Below are 19,753 nucleotides of genomic sequence, written 5' to 3'. Positions count from 1 at the left end.
TTGTTCAACACTTCATCCGTTACAACTGATTTTAAACTTCTCTGCTCGTTTAATTGCAGGTTTAAAATGATTTGATGATATTATTCCAGTTTTGATGGATTTACACTGGCTCTCTATTGGTGAAAGGATTAAATACAAAATTGGCATGACAATTTTTAAATTGATTAATGATCAGTCCTGCCCCTGATCCAACGCGATTTTGAAGATCTACCAACCATCTAGAAATGTATGATCTTCTCAGAGAGGCCTGTTAGACATTCCATCACCTAAATTGGCACAATTACATATTACCTGGGAATGTTCTTTCTCTGTTGCTGGCCTAGTCCTCTGGAATTCCTTCCTGATGGAACTTCGGCTGTGTGACTCGGTTATAACATTCAGAGGACTTTTAAAGACTTTTCCTTTGAGATTAGCCTATATGTAATTTTATATAGCTGTTTTACTGTATATTATTGTATATTATTTTAACATTGTAATTTTATGTTATACTGTCAAATTCTATGCATGTTTTACTGTACATTGCCTAACATATTTTAGGGTTAGGCGATCAACAAATGCTAATAAATGTAAATGTAAAATGTAAATTTGGATCTATAAGCAGGATACTAAATTGGAGACAACCCTTTATAGAAAGCCTATGAATCACAACAATTTGTTGCGCTTTGACAGTTTCCATCTATATAGGCTGCGTTCCATTCTCCTTATTGGCCAGTTCCTATATTTGTACTGCATTTTTGCTCTAGTAAAACAGAATTTATTATACAATGTCATGAAATGTGTCAGAGACTATTGCAACGTCGCTATCTGATGCGGGTGATTAAGCCAGCATTTAAACTGGCATTAAATGTTGAAAGACCGTGGTTGCTTTTAGATAGGATCAATATCACTGATACCTGATTGAATGTACAACCTAGTACTCTGACAAATCTCAAGCAATTCTTTCAAAATTACATCGACATTGGCAATATTGAGACTTCACACTGTGTTTCAGGAGCACTCTATGGTGGCTTTTACTAAAGGTAGAAGCCTGAGAGATATCCTGGTTAAAACTTTATTAGTACCAACAGACGAGAAGACGAATGGAAGATTGACTTGACATAAATCCTGTTGTGCATGCTCCATGTGTACCACTACAATTGCCCTTACATCAAAAAAAGACTGAAGACCTGGCTTTTCCAACAAGCCTTCCTAGATTCTCAATGATACTTAGACAGGAGGACTTCCTAAATACTAGGTATCCCTAAATTATTGACACCTCACCAATTCCTACTATCAGGACTCCACAACTGCACAATCAATTTTTGAGTCCATAAGTTCACTATATTATTCTTATTGTATCTATATGGTAGATTTGACAGGTCATCACCACTACGTTAAATAGTTAAATTGTATGTACATATTATATTATATTTATTATTACTATGTTAAATTGACATCCGGTTTTATTGTTCCTTATGTTCTACAGTTAAATGTAAAGCCCCCTTCCGCTGTTGGGCAGTTCATCATTTTATGTAAACCGGAGTGATTTGTAATTCCCACAAGAACTTCGGTATATAAAAATTAAAAATAAATAAATAACTAACTAACTAACATCTTGGCAAGACCCCAAATCTGCATGTTATTTTGTGCTTCATGGAGATACTGACTGCACTTCAAAAATTGTAGTTTATGCAGTTCAGTGTCCCTGTGGTCTGCTTTATATTGGATGCACTACAAGAATGATTAAAACATACCTGAGCAAACATAGAAGTTTATATCTGCTAAGAAACTACAAGCTCCTATGGTTCCTCATTGTGAAGATTTTTCTCATGATTTTTTGGGTTTGAAATAGTGGGTAACAGAACAAATTCATCCCTCGATACATCAATGTGACTCTTCGATGAGACTTAATTTTAGAGAACAATTCTGGATTTTTACATTGAACTCTATTATACCAGATGGCTTGAATATGTAGGTAGAGTGGTATTCACTTATTTAGTGCCATTTTCACAGTGATTGATGTCACTTTCTTCCATTTTTTTGACTGGAATATTTATTTCAATATAGCAGACTGGATATAGATGATGTCATGCCTGAAATAACCAGTGATTGGGACTTCATGTAGGTTTGATTTAGCTATAGTGAATGACAACTTCCAGGGTCGGCATTGACTTGATCGATCATATGTAAAAGTTGAAAAGGGGATGATGGTATGTGCAACCTTACTTGATGAGCTATTTGTTAGTGTTGTATTTTAAAAGATTCTTGATGTGACCTTTACTTTTTGTACCTGAAGCCATTTTTTTCCCCTCATTTTTTGATTGGCACATTCATTTTAATATATCTGGATACAGATGATATCATCGCTGATATAAATAATGATTGGATCTTCATTTTAGTTAGAGCTATATATAGTGGATGACAACTTCCAGAGTTGGTTTTGACCCAGTGGAATGGATAAAGGAGTGGATGATGGGGTGCAGCATTTACTCGCTGTGCTACACATGAGTGTTCTATTGTAAAGGATTCTTATGTGACCTTTATCTCTTTTAGCTATAGTACTTCAACATATTAATCCCCTGATGCAGAATCTTGGAAACTCGAAACGTTGTCAGGACTCTTGGGATTACCATTTGGATGGCAGCGACTAAAAGTTAAGTTGCTTTTCATTTCATTTCATTTATTAAAATTTATTAATCGCCTAACACTTAACAAGGCCTAGGCGATATACAAGGGTACATACATAATAAAAACAAAATAAAATACAAAAAAACAGATTTCAGCTTCACAGAAACCAAGCCGCAAAATACCAAATATTAATGGTACATTTACTATTTTAGACATAAGAACATATTCCAAAAATTGAATATTCAAATAATAAAACGTCATATATCTTTTAATGAGCAGATTAAGAACATTCATGCAGCCTCATTTATCATTGAACGCACGATGAAGCAGATATTCCTTAAATGCCGTTTTAAATTTTTTAACATCTTCTAAAGATCTGAGGTCAAAAGGAAGAAGGTTCCATTGAATGGGTGCGGCAATGGAGAAAGCAGTCTCCCTAGTACAGGATGAACGGGCATGGCGAATTGAGGGAATCTCTAGCAAATTAAATTGTGAAGATCTCAAACATCTAACTGGATTATAAATCCGTAACAGTACATTAAACCAAAAGGTAGAATCTGATGCACGAAGCTTGTACACTAACATGCCTATTTTGAACACTATACGTTCCTTCACTGGTAACCAGTTAAGTCTACATAGGGTTGGCGAGATCTTTTCAAAGCGCTTTGTGTGAGAAACCAGCCTGGCAGCTGAGTTTAGCAAAAGTTGTACTGATTGAATTAAACACTTTGGTAAACCAATATATAACCCATTACAGTAGTCAATGTGCGGAAAAATAATGGCACGAACAGCTATCAATTTTTATGTGCATTTAAAAATATAAAAAAGTCTTGAACATTGAGGACTGATTATAATTTGTAAAGCAATGAAGGTCTTTTTGACCAGGAGTGCCTTAGTATGATGATCCATTTTTAATTCTGGTTATGGTCACTTTTAATATCATTGATTTGTTTGTTCTCAATGGGCAATCCAAAACAGCTCAATTCTGCAAGTGACCTACTTACCCGGCGTAGCCAACACTATGGTGGACAAACTCAGCAGCATATTCCACCACCATGAATAGTCACTGATTCAGTCCACGGCTGATCACTTTTTCCAGCTGTGGGAATGCCCATGGATAGACCTATTTGCAACAGAACAAAACAGAAAACTTAATAGTTTCTATTCCATTCTATCCAGCAAGCTACGAGAAGATCCAGATGAATTTCTGGTTCCTTGGAGCACAGGCCTCATGTATGCTTTTCCTCCAATACCATTCATACAGCAGATTCAGAAAAACGCGCGGGAGAGCGGGCAAGCGCCCGCTCTCCTGGCGCGCACACAGGCCACTCTCCTGGGCGCGCGATTCAGGAGGGTGGCCTATGCAAATTAGGGCCCGCGGTAAAAGGAGGCGCTAGGGACACTAGCGCGTCCCTAACGCCTCCTTTTTGACAGGAGCGGCGGCTGTCAGCGGGTTTGACAGCCGACGCTCAATTTTGCCGGCGTCTGTTTTCAAACCCGCTGACAGCCACGGGTTCGGAAAATGAACGCCAGCATAATTAAGCGTCCGTCTTCTGACCCGCGGGCCGCAGGCCGATTTTTAATTTTTTACTTTTTTTTAACTTTTGGGCCTCTGACTTAATATCGCCATGATATTAAGTCGGAGGGTGCACAGAAAAGCAGTTTTTACTGCTTTTCTGTGCACTTCCCTGGCAGAAATTAACTTCCCTGGCGCCAGCTACACATTCTACTTTCTGTATCGCGCGGGAATAACTAATAGGGCCATCAACATGCATTTGCATGTTGCGGGCGCTATTAGTTTCGGGGGGGTGAATAAGGGGTGAAGCTAGCTTGTTGAAAACGCGTGTACAAATGCGGGTTAACAGTGCACACCGGAGCGCACTGTACTGTATAGGCCTGTTAGTGAGTAGGGTTCAGAAATTCATATAGGACGGTGCCAAAATGATCTTAATCACGCCAGTGTGGCCCAGACAACTGGGCTATTCCTATCTGGAACAGTTCTCCATTAAACCTTCAATGAGACTGGGAGACAATTCTGCTTTACTAACTCAAGAGCACAGCAGGTTATTGCACCTGAAGCTCCCAATGCTCAACCTGACAGCATAGATGTTGAGTGCTCAGTTTTGGCTCAGTAGCTAATGCGGGACACCAATTCAAAATATCCTTCTCTTGGCAAGGGTTCAGAAATTTATACAGGACCGTTCCAAAATGATTTTTAATCAATCCAGTGTGGCCCAGACAACTGGGCTTATTCCTATGTGGTACAGTTCTCCATTAAACCTCCCATGAGACTGGGAGACAATTCTGCTTTACTAACTCAAGAACACAGCAAGTTATTGCACCTGAAGCTACCAACGCTCAACCTGATAGTAAGGATGTTGAGTGCTCAGTTTTGGCTCAGTAGTTACTGTGGGACATCAATTCAAAATATCCTTCTCTTGACAAGGAAACTGTTCACAAGATGCATTTACTCTTTCAAGTGTAAGCACTATTCACATTGGTGTGCTTACCTCAACTTAAATCCTTGTAATTATGAACCTTGCTACTAACTGTCTTATCTACATCACATTTTCCAGTCTGGTTTGACAACTATATCACTGCAGATGCATCTCAGTGCCATTGCAGTTTATTGTTCAAAGGGCATCTTCTCTCAGCGTGAGGCTCAGTAGATGTTGACAAGGACAGAACTGCTACATTCTGCTCCTTCATTGGGGAAACCGTTTCTCTTAGTTCCTCTCCAAAAAGGTTGTCACCAAGGCAAGGGAGGTCCACTAATTTTTTGTGGGCATCTTCTCTAATGCCACTGGCCCTGAGCTTGCCATCTGACTTGTTCCTATAGAGGCTGCAAATGTATTTGCAGTTGTGTCAACTGACTTATAGACGGAACACAGAAAATGTTTGATGGCTTCTTCTAGATCATATAAAGGAGTAGGGGTTGTTTGTTCCCTTCTGTCTGACTGAATGAATGGTTTGAGGTTCTGTACACATTCATGAATGTATTGTACCATATAAAATTGGTGTTGAGCAATTCTGGCCCTCAGGATGGTGCCTTGAAAAACTTTTTTTCTGTCTTCATCTAAAATCCGGTGGTCTTTCCTCAGGTATGTGCTGGAATGAAGGGAGGTTTTCATTGCAGATTCCACTACAGCCAAATTATGTGATAGCTGTTTGACCCTATAACCCGGTGATTTTTTTATTTGGCATTTTAGATCCAATTTTCAGGTCACTGTGGACTCCAACTAAGAAGTCTCCCACATTTTCATAAGCACCATATCCAATGCTGCATGAGCTGGTAATGCTGGTATGTCTAGTATTTTCAGTAAACCCATGACTTCTGTTCTGGAGTCTTGGTCCTTCTGTACCTCAACCTTAAGCGCTGCTCCCATATTCTCCACAAACCTTGTATGCGAGGTCCTCTGGTGGAGAAATGTGGTCAGGCAGGCCTGGGAGTGGGTCTGAAGAGATATTTGTCAAGGTGCCTGGGGACTCCCTGAGGAGTGATGACTGGATCAGGAGGAATATGGCTATCCAAGACCTGAGGGTCCTAGTGGCAGAAAAAGTCACTCACTAAAAGCTGATCTTCTAAAGAGATAAGAGTTTTTCCTGACATAACAAGAGCAATGCAGCAGAAAAGGAAATTGTTTCTTCAGATGAGAAAGGAAGTGATTTCTAGAGAAGCAAAATATTTCTTAAGGTTTCCATGCCGCTGTATAATTGTTTATCAAGGGAATAGATATGTATTTAACGAAGTTGAGTAGTTGAGGCAATATTTGGACTCTCATTCCTAAGTATTCTCAGGAGTAGTTGGTTAATAGAAAGAATGGAGCATGTGCTATGCTTACTTTATAAGTAGTGAATTTCCTGGAAATATTCTGCTTAAAAATATCTTGCCCTCTCCATATTGCCTATAATGTTTTGTTTAGATTTTGTTACAGATTGTTTTTCTTTCTTTAAGAATGTATTGATGTTCCTATTGAAATTTGCTTTTCCTTCTGTAGCAAAAGAGTCTAAATGTATAATTTGAAAATCTAATAAAAATTAAATTAAAAAAAAAAAAGCTGATCTTCTGTGATCCAATGAGGAAAAGTTAGGGAATGTGGAGCACCCATCAATTTTTGTGGAGAGGTTGGGATGATCGGATAGGGGCTGGTGGGAACAATGTCAGTTCCTTGTGAGGAAGTAAGGAGGAGAAAAGAATTGCATTCGACTGTATCTGTTATATTTCATGGATTCCTGGGATCTTTGACCCTGTGTAAGCAGGGGAGCATCTTCTTCCTAAACTAAAATGAGTTCACATTCCAGTGTCAGTGGTTGGCATGGCAACAATGGTAGGATGGAACAGATAGGTTCTGGAGCCTGAAGGCACAGACTTTGGGATAGTAGCTATGAAATTGGAAGAGCCCTTGTGATACCCTGTTTCCCCGAAAATAAGACAGTGTCTTATATTAATTTTTGCTACCAAAGATGCACTAGGCCTTATTTTCAGGGGATGTCTTCTTTTTCCATGAAGAAGAATTCACATATATTGTTGAACAAAAAAATGAACATTTATTATATTCTGAATAGTTGTCTGGTTATGCTGGTTTGTGATGACAACTAACTGTGAATCCTGCAGGTTAAAAAACCACAGCTGCATGCTCTGGTGTTCTGTGCGATGGGCATGCTCCCAAATAAAAACTTTGCTAGGTCTTACTTTCGGGGGAGGTCTTATATTTAGCAATTCAGCAAAACCTCTACTAGGTCTTATTTTCAGGGGATGTCTTATTTTCGGGGAAACAGGGTAGGAATGCAGGAGATGTATCCAGGGTTCCACCAATGTAGAGGCAGAAACTGCATATTTCCGGGTTTGCAACGTTGCCTGTAAAAATCTAACACAGTAACATAGTATTGCCAGCAGAAAGAGACCAAATGGTGCAATCTTTCCATGGCAGCAACTGCCACTCAATGCAGGTTACCCCCAAGGATCCACCAAGGTCAGTAACTCTCACTCTGTGCAGGTTACCCCCATGAGTCTATTAACGGTAGTCCCTGCCGGTCCATGCAAGTAACCCCCATGCCTTAGGTTAAGGATAGTAATACTTACAAGCAAAACCAAGCAACTTTCAAACACGCAACAAAATTATTGCCATATTTTTATATGGTGAGCAGCCTTCCTGATAAGTCTTTGCTTTTGCACTTGGCCATAGAAGCTTTATTCCTAATGTCAGCGTTATCAGTAGCCCAGACTGTAAAAGTCAGGGCCCAGTGTTGGCTATCTTCAGAATTCAACACCCTTTTTTCCCTGGCCCGTTGTCAAAGCAGAGAGCAATGTTGCAGTTGTGTCAAAATCATCAAGGCTAATTGGTTAAGGGTGGTAATCCCCATGCCTTCTGGTTAAGGGTACTAACTGGTGCTCTGTGCAGGTTACCTCCAAGCAATCTTTTCTTCATTATTATCCTCAAGCCTTTAGGTATCCACAGTGACTATTGCATGGCCTTTTGAATTCATTTACAGTTTTCAACCTCACCACATCTTCCGGAAGGGCATTCCAGGCATCCACCACCCTGTTCTTGAAAAAATATTTCCATATGTTGGTTCTGAGTTTCCCCCCCTGGATTTTCATTTCGGGACCCCTAGTTCTAATGTTTCTTTCCAACAAAAAAGGTTTAAGTTTGTGCATCATTAAATTCTTTCAGTAATCTGAAGATCTGTTTCAAATCGCACCCCCCCCCCGCACCTTCTCTCTTCCAAGGCGTATATATTCAGAACAGGGAGACTACAGGAAGAAGTCTGGCTCATTGTCTGAGGTAGTTGGGATGCTTGTTGTGGTAGCTTTGGAATTCATTGCCAGAGGATATGGTAAAAGCTATTAGTATAGCTGTATTTAAAAAAGGTCTGGACAAGTTCCTGGAGGAAAGTCTATAAACCATTATTAAGGTGGAGTTGCAGAAATCCACTGTTTATCTCTGGGATAAGCAACATGGAATCCAGCTATCCCTTTGGATCCTGCCAGATGCTTGTAACCTGGATTAGCCACTATTGGAAACAGGATATTGGGCTTCATGACCTTTGGTCTGACCCACTACAGCAAATCTTATATTCTTATCTGAGCTAGAAATAGTACCCTTTTTCTGAGACTTGTGCATTGACGCAGTATGCGTCGATATTGACTGCTTGTGCATCGAAGATTTCTCTTTGGAGCCCTTCAGAGCACAGTGCATCAAGCTTTCCGATGCTTTGTGCATCGAGCACAGCAAGGGCTCTTATGTCAATTGTATTGATGCTCCATGCATTGAGCGTTCACTCATTCCGTGCACCACGTGTCCCAGGGTGCCGTGCATCGAGCACTGCATCGACTAAAGTGTCGTACCAGGCTTAGAATACTTCGACGCATTGAGCATTGATCACTCTAATGCACCCTGCTTCGACCACTTTGATGCTGCTTCAGGGCAGACGTGTTTCGACTATGTCATTTTCTTCTTCGAAGGCACCGGTGCAGAATGCATCAACAAATCAAGGTACTTGACCTTCGAAGGCCATTTGACCGACTCGGCCAACTTGTGCCAGGGTGGTGTTGGCGCCTCTCAGGTTGTCCAGTCTGGATCTTGACAGTGCAAGGAACTGGTACTGGACTTACTCTTACTGCTCCAAGAGGGAGAAGGAAGAATGTTGACTTTTGGAAGTCGGCATTTTGTGCAACTCATGCTTGAGGGTCTCCATCTTAGCTGCTCTAGATCGCTGGCCCCTAGAAGACCGTTTTCCACATGCTTGGCAATTGGGCTGGTCATGATCTGGACCTAGGCAGTGGTAACACCAGTCATGACTGTCAGTAAAGGACATTATTTGTACGCATGCACAAGCTTTAAAGCCATTTTTGGTCTTTTTAGAAGCCATGAGGAAAAAGTTTGAAAAGTCTTTCCTTCTCAGGATTCTTTTTTTTTTTTTTTTTTTTTAAAAGAAAATCAATAGCACTGAAAAGTGCTGTTTGTGGGTTGCGCCAAGTGAGAAATATGACTAAGGTGAAAAATCTTCAGATAGACAAGATAACCATCCAAGCAAAACACAAGACAAAAAACAAACTGAGGAGACTCTGGGCAACTTCTGTATGAGCTCAAAGCTCTACTAGCTTGGAGAGATAGCTCCGTTCGATGTCACCGGATGACATCAGACATAGATCATGGCTAATTTAGCCCTGCTTATCAACAGAGATAGGTCAGTGACTGCGCAAGCACTCCTAAGGAGTGCTAAAAGGCTTTCCTCATGTTAGTTTTTCTGCTCTTATAACACCACTTTTAGTGTCACTCATCATTTCAGTACTCTACTCACATCCTTCTACACTACCAGTATGTCCCTATCTAAATAAAGGAGGAATTCTTGAAGTCCAGGATCCTCATCTTTGCATGTCCCCTCTGCTTTGCTTATATTATATTGGTTAGAACAGCGGGCTATGAACCAGAAAAACCAGAGTTTAAATCCCACTACTGCTCCTTGTGACCTTGAGCAAGTTGCTTTACCCTCCATTACCTCAGGTACAAACTTATTAAGAGATTCATCAAGTTGCAATACGGATCTAATGCACGTTAAATAGCGTATATCATGTGAAATATGCAATATTTTGTATGGCCCTGCCCAGTCACTCCCCTATTACAATGAGCTGCTTTGCATGCATGAATTTTGCAAATCCATGCAAAACAGCTCATTACTAGGCAGTTCTATAATAACAATTTATTGAGGCCGACTGAGAAAGTAGTCAACCATGTAAATTAACACCATCTCCATGAGTTTTGTTAAATGTAACGTAGAAGCCCCAGGACCCTAACGCAGGTCCTGAGGCTCTCGCTTTAGATTTAAAGGGTCATGCAAAAATAAAAATTGCACTGCAAAAAAGATAACAGTTGAGCGGGAGTCAAGGCTGATCTCTGGCTCAACCCGAGGCTGTCACTCGAGGCACCCCCGACATCCACAAGTGTCAAAAAAAGAAATAAGTTCACAAGCAGAGAATGACCACCCCACCCTCGAACCCTGTAATCAATAAAGAGTACCCCTCTGCCCTTTTCCAGAGATATAAAGGCTGAAACTGCCCCTACCCCAATAGTACTCCCAAATCATTGGGATATAGTACCCCTCCCCATTTCCCAATGTATTAAAAAATATATTGGTAGTTTGTGGGAGGCCCCCCTTTCACACCTCCAAAAAGCTACTGTGGATCTCAGGATGGGGCCTGCGGTGCCTCCAAGCTACAGTCCAGTTTGATGCAATTTTTCAAAATGGCGCCAACCTGACCTTGCTCCAGTCACATGACTGGGGCAAGGTCCAGTGATCGGACCTTGGCCACATGGAAAGAGGGGTGGGAGGTACTCTTTATTGAGGACAGGGTTGGGGGGCTGCTCTTTATTGATTATAGAGTTAGGTGTGGGGGTCCATCGCCATACGTGAAAAATTATTATTTTTCTTTTTACATTTGTGGGTGTTGGGGCCACCTCAAGTGGCGGCCCCAGGTTGGGTCGGGGTCAGAATCGAGCCCCATCGTATCTTTTTTGCCAGGAAATCTTTCAGCGGTCCCTTGAGCTAGGGGCCACCATCATGCCTAAAGGGCCATTAGCAGTGTTGTTTTGACTTGCAATGTTTTGCTGTAACATAAGATACCACCCCTTGAGATAGTGGGAACCCTCACACAAGAAAACATCGCAGCTTGATGTAATCCCTCTGGGGATAGGGAAATACCTACATTACCTGAATGAAACCTGCTCTGAAATGCCGAAAAGCAGAATATAAATAAATATTGTAAGTTCCCCCTAAGCTCTTATTGTTTTAATGTAAGCCGCCCGCGAGGCGACAGTTTTATTTCCTTGTAAACCGGTGTGATATGTATATTATACAGGAACATCGGTATAGAAAAATAATGAATAAATAAATATTAAACTGCATTGACTAGCAGTCACTGGATCCCAGCTGCAACAAACATTAGCTATTAGAAACTGTGCTTGCCAACATCACAAAGTTACTCTGACAGTTACAGGCAAACCAAAACAACCTTGAACAGTCAAGGAAAGTGAATATGTTGACATTTTATAAAGCCTAATACCATTTACATATAAAATAAATAGAAAAGATGATTTTCTCTTACTATTCATGGTTTCATCAGTCTTGATCATTAGAAATATATCTCACGCATAATCAATAATAATACTTCTACCTAATAAGCAATCACTTCTCTGTTTGTAAATATATAAATATCTGTGTATATTTACTCATGGATATGTTGTTAAATATACAGAGAACAATTATGAGTGAGTGCAGGGAGATCACAGGCCTGTGGGTGCTTTGGGAAACTCGCTGTGGAGCATCTTGCCTGTCCCACCATGCATGAGTATTTTTCTCTAGTCAGGGGGAGAGGGGGCACAGTTTTCAAAGGGATCTTCCCTGCGAGTAAACAATGGCTTAGCAGAAAAGAATCTCTTTGAAAATTGCACCCAGGATATTTGTAAAATTTACCTTTTTCAACTTTTTGGTCTTGATGTCCACCTCTTGCTGGAGAGAACTATAGGTCTCCTTTAGTTCCAGTGTCTCCTCATCTCGACTTTCCATCTGCTGCTGCATCTCTCGCTCCCGGCGTTTCTAAGGAATGCATCAGAAAGGATTCACAATAGTGTCAGAAAATCTTACAGGGCTAGATGCAAGTGTTTTTTGCTCACTAACAATCTCAAAGTCGCTAACAAACTTTACACAATAGAGAAGTACCCTTGTAGTTAGAGCAGGCTGGGAGCCAGGAAAAACAGAGATCAAATTTTGCTTCAACCACTAATGCTCTTGAGTACCTTGCATACTCCTTGTCACGTCACCCTCCATTGACTCAGATACAAACTCAGAGGTCCATATTGAGTAAGCCAGACAGCAAAACTATTATCTGGATACATTTACCTGGATATTCAGCAGAACATATCTGGATAAGTGTTCTGCACAACTTAAGGACAAGTATTTTTCCAACCAAACTTACCTAGCTAATGTTATCTGATATCTGGGAACATTCCTCTTGTAGCCATGTAAATTTGTACAGGTAATGAGTTGTCCAATTAAAATTTAGCCAGGGAGTGGAAGGAAATATTCAAATCAGGGTACCTGTACAAATCCTTTGAATATTGACCTTTTACAGATTGTAAGTCCACTGGGGCAGGGACCCACTAACTGCATCTGAATTTGTAACTCTCCTTGAGCTTAAATTTGGAAAGCCAAATAATTAGATCTAAAATTCAAATCTAATCAGTAATATAAAGATTCAACAATGTTTAGGGTATCCAGTTTGGATTTTATATGTTATGTATCCGTTTCACTGAAGCAGTATCTCAATGTAAGGTCCATATTCAAAGGAGTTTGTTCGGCTAAGGTCAGATTTAGCCCGACAAACCCCAAAGTTTTGAATTTCCTGTCCCTCTAAATGAGTATGGCTTAGCTGGATAAAAATAGGTGGCACAGAGCATTCTGGGATGGGACTTAAACTTAGCCAGATAGTACTGGATATCAGCATCACCCAGTTAAGTGTAGCCAAGTCATTCTGGGTGTGGTGGAGAGCAGGTCTACAGTGATCCAGGTGGGCACACTCGCTATATACCTCACATAGCTGCTAAGTATATTTAGAAAAAGAGAAAAGAAGCCTGCACTCCAGTCATGGCCTCATAATCTCCCCCTCCCTAAAATTATATATAACAAATTGTCATGGGCCCTTGTTGCCCAATCCTGCACACCTCACCCCAAGTTATAAAACAAAAGTTGGTCCCACCCATCCCTCGGAAAGTTTCGAAATAAATAAAAAAAATCTGCATCACCTCCAAAAACCTTTAGCAGAAGATATATCCCACTAAATATTCGGCTAAATTTGCATAACTTTTCCAATCGCCGACATACTGAATATGGACTTCCTAACACCTAAAAATAATAGTAAACTGAAGCTTGTTCACCACAACTTTTTAAAATCTGTTTAATGAAATAGTATTAATCCAGGAACATTAGGTATAATATCGCAACATCTGGAAACAAATTCAACCTTTTTACTTTTAGTTAGGTATATTATTACTTACAGGCCCATACAGTATAGTGCGCTCCCGTGGAGCGCACTATACTGTATGGGCATGTGGAGCGCACTGTATAGGCCTGTGGAGCGCACTGTTAACCCACGTTTGGAATTGCGTTTTCGACGCACTAGCTTTACCCCTGATTCAGTAAGGGGTAATAGTGCGTCGAAAACGTGCGGCCAACCCCTCCAAAACTAATAGAGCCTGCAGCATGCAAATGCAATGTTGATGGCCCTATTAGTTATTCCCGCGCGATTCAGTAAGTAAAATGTGCAGCCAAGCCGCAAATTTTACTTTCAGAAATTAGCGCCTACCCAAAGGTCAGCGTTAATTTCTGCCGGCACCAGGAAAGTGCACAGAAAAGCAGTAAAAACTGCTTTTCTGTGCACCTTCCGACTTAATATCATGGCGATATTAAGTCGGAAGTCCCAAAAGTAAAAAATAATTGAAAATTAAAAAAAATTTTTAAATGAGCCCGCGGCTTGAAAACTGGACGCTCAATTTTGCCAGCGTCCGGTTTCCGTACCCGTGGCTGTCAGCGGGCTCGAGAACTGACACCGGCAAAATTGAGCGTCGGCTGTCAAACCCGCTTGACAGCCCCCGCTCCTGTCAAAAAGGAGGCGCTAGGGACGCACTAGTGTCCCTAGTGCCTCTTTTTACCACGGGCCCTCATTTGAATACTGAATCGCTCGCCCACTCTCCCGCGACTTTTACTGTATCGGCCTGATAGTTGGTTTCTACTGATAGAAGAGCAGGAATACATCTGATTGCTTAACAGCACCATCTATGTGGTAATGCAGGGGAAAACAAAAAAGCACTGCACCTGTAGCCAAATCTGCAACAATGACATAATTCATTCCTGCCCTCAAACATAAACATATGATTCGATACTCAATCAGGAAACCGACAAAGAGAGCCATGCAGTACTCCTGCAGGAGGTCTGAGAGGAGCCAAGCGCTGCTGCTGCTGCTGTCTCAGCTCTGAAAAAAGCCACCGTGGCCTGAGCTGCTCCTATCTGCCAGGAATGAAGGGAAGGGAAGGGACTGAAAAGGCTAGTAGGAGTAGAAGAGAAAAGGGAGTGAAGGAAAAGCCAAACAAAAAAGAAATAGAAAAAAAAGCAAAAACAAATACCAAGATTGAGAGCAAGAAAAGAAAGAGAGGCCAAAAAGTGAAACAAAACAGCAAAAATAATTGTGCTCCACTCAGAAGTAAAAGAGCCTATATATTCTGGAGTGTGCACATTCATAGGCCGCAGATACAGATACTGAAAATGAAGCAAGGAGAGAAATGCTGCTTTTTCCACAGAGGGATCTGACAGGGATGTTTTATTCAATTCCATACTAGTATTTTGCAGTTCAGAAAGACAGCAAAGATGGGGACTTATTTATTTATGTGGTTACAGCAGCAGTCTATGAACCAGGAAACCAGGGTTCAAATCCTGACACTCTTTGTGATCTTGGGAAAGTCACTTTACTCTCTGTTGCCGCAGGTGCAAAAATAAAAATTCCCTCTAAAGAGCAAAACAGTTTATAATTCACCTATACCCACTATAGAATGAAGAAGCAGCCTGGTGGAGAGAGTAGCAGGTTGCAAACCAGGGAAGCCAGGGTTCAAAGACTATGAGCCCTTTGGGGGCAGGGAAATATCGACAGTAACTTAATGAAATCTGAAAGGCAAAATATAATCCAAATAGATGAGATAAACATTTGCACAAATATAAAAGAGATGGGGGTTCTTTATTTCATATGCGATAGCAGACAACATTTTTGGAATGAGGAGGTGATTACCATTAATAGGCTACCTAGGAAAAACCATTGCCTCTCTCTCCAATAATATATATTTTGAGCTGTGTAAAATATTTGTTAGAGGGTTATCACATTACATTTTTGAGATTAATCATAAGTATGGCAAGAATAAGGATTGTGCTGAAATGGAATACATCACACATGCATGGGATACTTCCTATGAAGAAAGCAGTTTATAATTCAAGGAACCGAGTACAAATTTGGAAAGATATCATAATACTGGCTAACATTTTCTAATTTGAATATATAAATTGAAATGTAACATCTTAACAAACAATAAGATTGAGTCTACTGTATTATGGGAAGAGTTTTCTGAAATTTCACATTCGGGGATTTCTAACATCATCCATTCTTTACGTTCAACTATCTGTGTCCTAGATCCTTGTTCAACTACTTTGTTGAAGTGCTGTTATGAGGAGATTTGTGACCCTGTCAACCTCTTCTTTTGGCAAGCTACCTAGCAGTTTAAAAAGAAGCTCAGTATGCCCGTTCTTTAAAAAACTTCACTGGATGCCAAGTAACTTTCAAGCTACCATCCTTTGTCCTTACTTCCCTCTATAACAAAGATCATTGACACAGTTACCCTGCAAACGCTGTCCCAATTTTTGGGCAAACATTCTATTCTTCAGCAGCATCAATTTGGATTTCATAGATACCATAATACAGAGACACTTCTCATCTCCAGTTTAGATACAATCCACCATAGTTTTGATTCCGGTGCATAATATATGCTAGTTCTTCTTGACATCATGGCAGCATTTGTAAAAAAAGGAAAATTAGTTTCTTACCTGATAATTTTCGTTCCTGTAGTACCAAGGATCAGTCCAGACTGCTGGGTTATGCCTCCCCTCCAGCAGATGGAGTCAGAGAAAAGCTGAAAAGACAAATAAGTGATCCGACCGCCGAAAATCATTAGTAACCTCCAAGTACCGCAAGAGTATCCTTCGAACATCCAGATGCCCCAACTCCTTACCTCGAGGCGAACGAAGCTCCTCCTCAGAAAAGGAAGGCAACTCCACCGTATGATTCACATGAAAAGACGATACCACCTTAGGCAAAAAAGAAGGTACAGTGCGCAGGGAAATACCAGCCTCCGTTATTCGCAAAACGGTTCCCTGCATGACAGAGCTTGAAGTTCCGAAATACGACGCGCGGACGAAATTGCTACCAAAAACACCGTCTTAAGAGTTAAATCCTTCAAAGTAGCGGACCGAATAGGCTCGAAAGGGGCCGCACCCAAACCTTTGAGAACCAAATTCAAACTCCAGGATGGACACGGAGCCCTCACAGGGGGACGCAGATTCTTAACCCCCCGTAAAAACCGAGCCACATCCAGATGGCATGCCAGAGAACAACCGTCAACCTTACCACGCAGACAACCAAGGGCCGCCACGTAAACCCGCAGAGAGTTATAAGCCAAGCCTTTCTTCAGACCTTCCTGCAGAAAGGTAAGGATGTGACCTAAAGAGGCTCTGCGAGGAGAAAGCCGTAGCTCCCTGCACCAAACGTCAAAAACCTTCCAAACCCTAGCGTAAGTCCGGGTAGTCGAAGATCTACGCGCCCTAAGAAGGGTAGATATCACTGCCTCTGGATACCCCTTCTTTCGTAGCTGTCTCCGCTCATAAGCCAAGCCGCCAGACAGAATCGATCCGCCCTCTCGAAAAATACCGGGCCCTGTCGAAGCAGATTCGGTAGATGACCGAGACGCAGAGGCCCGTCTATTGCCAGATTGACGAGATCCGCGAACCACGGGCGCCTTGGCCACTCTGGAGCCACTAGAATCACCCGACCTTGGTGATGCTCTATGCGCCTCAATATTCTTCCGACCAGGGGCCACGGAGGAAACACATACAGCAAAATGCGAGGAGGCCACGGAAGCGCCAGCGCATCCACTCCTTCCGAACCATGCTCCCTTCGACGACTGAAGAAACGTTCCGCCTTGGCGTTGAGCCGGGTGGCCATCAGGTCCACGCACGGTACTCTCCATCGCCAAATGATGAGACACATCGCTTCCGTCGACAACTCCCACTCCCCTGGATCCAGAAGTTGTCGACTGAGAAAATCCGCCTGCACATTGGACGTGCCGGCTATGTGGGTGGCCGTGAGACGCGATAAGTGGTGTTCCGCCCAAGCCATCAACAACTCCGCTTCGGACGCCACCTGGCGAGTTCTGGTGCCGCCTTGTCTGTTTATGTAAGCCACCGTGGTGGCGTTGTCCGATAGAATTCGCACCGCGCGATGCTCCACCAACGGAAGTAGTTGACGTAAGGCCAGACGCACGGCCCTGGTCTCCAGACGATTGATGGACCACCTGGCCAGATGAGAGGACCACTTGCCTTGAACCACCCGGGACTGACATACAGCTCCCCAACCGGACAGGCTGGTATCCGTCGTCACGACTATCCAAAGAGGGGGCTCCAAATCCACCCCCTGCAAAAGATGGTCCTGGTCCAACCACCAATGGAGACTTGACCGAGCAGGCTCCAGCAATGGAAGCGACATCCCGTAGTCCTCGGACAAGGGATTCCAACGAGATAGAAGAGCTCTCTGTAAGGGCCGCATATGTGCAAAGGCCCAAGGCACCATGTCTATAGTAGAAGCCATATGTCCATTGACTTGTAAATAATCCCAAGCCGTGGGCAGGGGCAATTCCATCAAGTTGCGCACATGAGCCATGAGATTGAGCATCCTCTGATGCGGCAGGAAAACCTTGCCCACCGAGGTATCAAATCGAGCTCCCAGGAACTCCAATTGCTGAGTCGGCTCCAGGTGACTCTTTGCAAAGTTGACTATCCAACCGAAGTTCTGAAATTGATCCACCACTACCCACACCGCCTGCCTGCAAGAATCCTCCGACTTCGCTCTGATGAGCCAATCGTCCAGGTAGGGATGGACCAATATCCCGTGGCAGCATAGGAATGCGGCCACCACCACCAGAACCTTGGTGAACACCCTGGGGGCCGTTGCCAACCCGAAGGGAAGGGCGCAGAACTGAAAATGATCCCCCAGCACAGAGAACCTCAGGAACCGCTGATGGCGTGCTTGGATTCCGATATGGAGATATGCCTCCGTCAGGTCCAAAGAAGCCAAATATTCTCCCTTGTGGACGGCCGCAATAACAGACCTGAGCGTTTCCATGCGAAACTTCGGCACGTGCAACGCTTTGTTGACCTGCTTCAAATCCAGGATCGACCTGAAAGCGCCGTCTTTCTTTGGAACCACAAAGTAAATGGAGTACAGACCCATCCGGCGTTCCGCCGGTGGTACCGGGATCACAGCTCCCAGAGCTCAAAGCCGATCCAACGTCTGAGCGATAACTACCTGCTTCTCTGGAGGCCCACAAGGGGACACCAGAAACATATCTCGGAGCGGACAAGCAAAATACAACGCGTAGCCGTTACCTATAAAGTCTAACACACATTGGTCCGAAGTAATCCGGACCCACTCCTCCCGAAAAAGGGGCAACCGACCCCCGATGTGCGGGAGGGAGGAATGGGCCCGCGCGCCTTCATTGGGAAACCTTGTTGGGGGGTAAAACTTTGAGGAGCCCGACCTCTGAGGCCGCCTGCCACGAAAGGAAGGCGTCCAGGACTGAGACCGTGAAGCCTGTTGCTTCTGGGGGAAGGACCCCCCCGTCCCATACGGTACCTACGTTGCCCCCGAAACCGGCCCCTGGAACCACCGAAAGATCGCGGCTGGCGGTACTTGTCCTCAGGCAACTTATAGACCTTGTTTTCCCCCAGGTCCTTGATGAGCTGGTCCAACTCATCCCCAAACAACGACTTCCCCCTGAACGGGAAGGAACCCAGACAGGACTTGGATGAAGCATCCGCTGCCCAACGTCGCAACCATAGCAATCTTCTGGCAGAGACAGCAGCCGACATAGTGCGAGCGGAAGTCCTTAAAAGATCATACAAGGCATCCGCCGTGTAGGCCACCGCCGCCTCCACACAGTTAGCCTGCTCCGTCTCCGCTGGCGGAAGCTCCTGGGCCGTGAGTAGCTGCTGGACCCAGCGGAGGCTGGCCCTCTGCACCATGCTGCTGCAGACCGCCGCACGGAGCCCTAACGCCGCGACCTCAAAGATGCGCTTTAAAATGACCTCCAACTTCCTATCCTGGGGATCTTTGAGCGCTATACCTCCAGTAACGGGAATGGTAGTATGTTTTATCACAGCTGTGACAGCGGAATCAACCTTGGGAATTTTAAGCAGGTCCAAGGACTCCGGCGGTAGGGGATATAACTTATCCATAGCCCTACTAACACGCAGCAAAGCTTCTTGCACATCCCATTCC

The 19,753-nt window shown here is 43.1% G+C and overlaps 1 protein-coding gene across 6 annotated transcripts in view; it reads right to left on the bottom strand.

Annotated features, from left to right (window-relative positions):
• Positions 1-19,753, bottom strand: part of KIF3B (kinesin family member 3B) — a 190,136-nt gene that overhangs the window by 139,176 nt on the left and 31,207 nt on the right. For all 6 annotated transcript variants that reach the window (XR_003858455.1, XM_029614725.1, XM_029614726.1 and 3 more), the window contains one exon: positions 12,082-12,204. Coding sequence is in view for 5 of the 6 variants with exons in the window: in XM_029614725.1 (XP_029470585.1) it covers positions 12,082-12,204 (123 nt within the window). In the remaining variant the exon portion in view is untranslated. The remainder of the gene's footprint in view (positions 1-12,081; positions 12,205-19,753) is intronic.

Source organism: Rhinatrema bivittatum, chromosome 8 (genome assembly GCF_901001135.1).
Source record: "Rhinatrema bivittatum chromosome 8, aRhiBiv1.1, whole genome shotgun sequence".
NCBI classification, from domain to species: domain Eukaryota; kingdom Metazoa; phylum Chordata; class Amphibia; order Gymnophiona; family Rhinatrematidae; genus Rhinatrema; species Rhinatrema bivittatum.
This window is presented reverse-complemented; position numbering and strand designations above follow the sequence as displayed.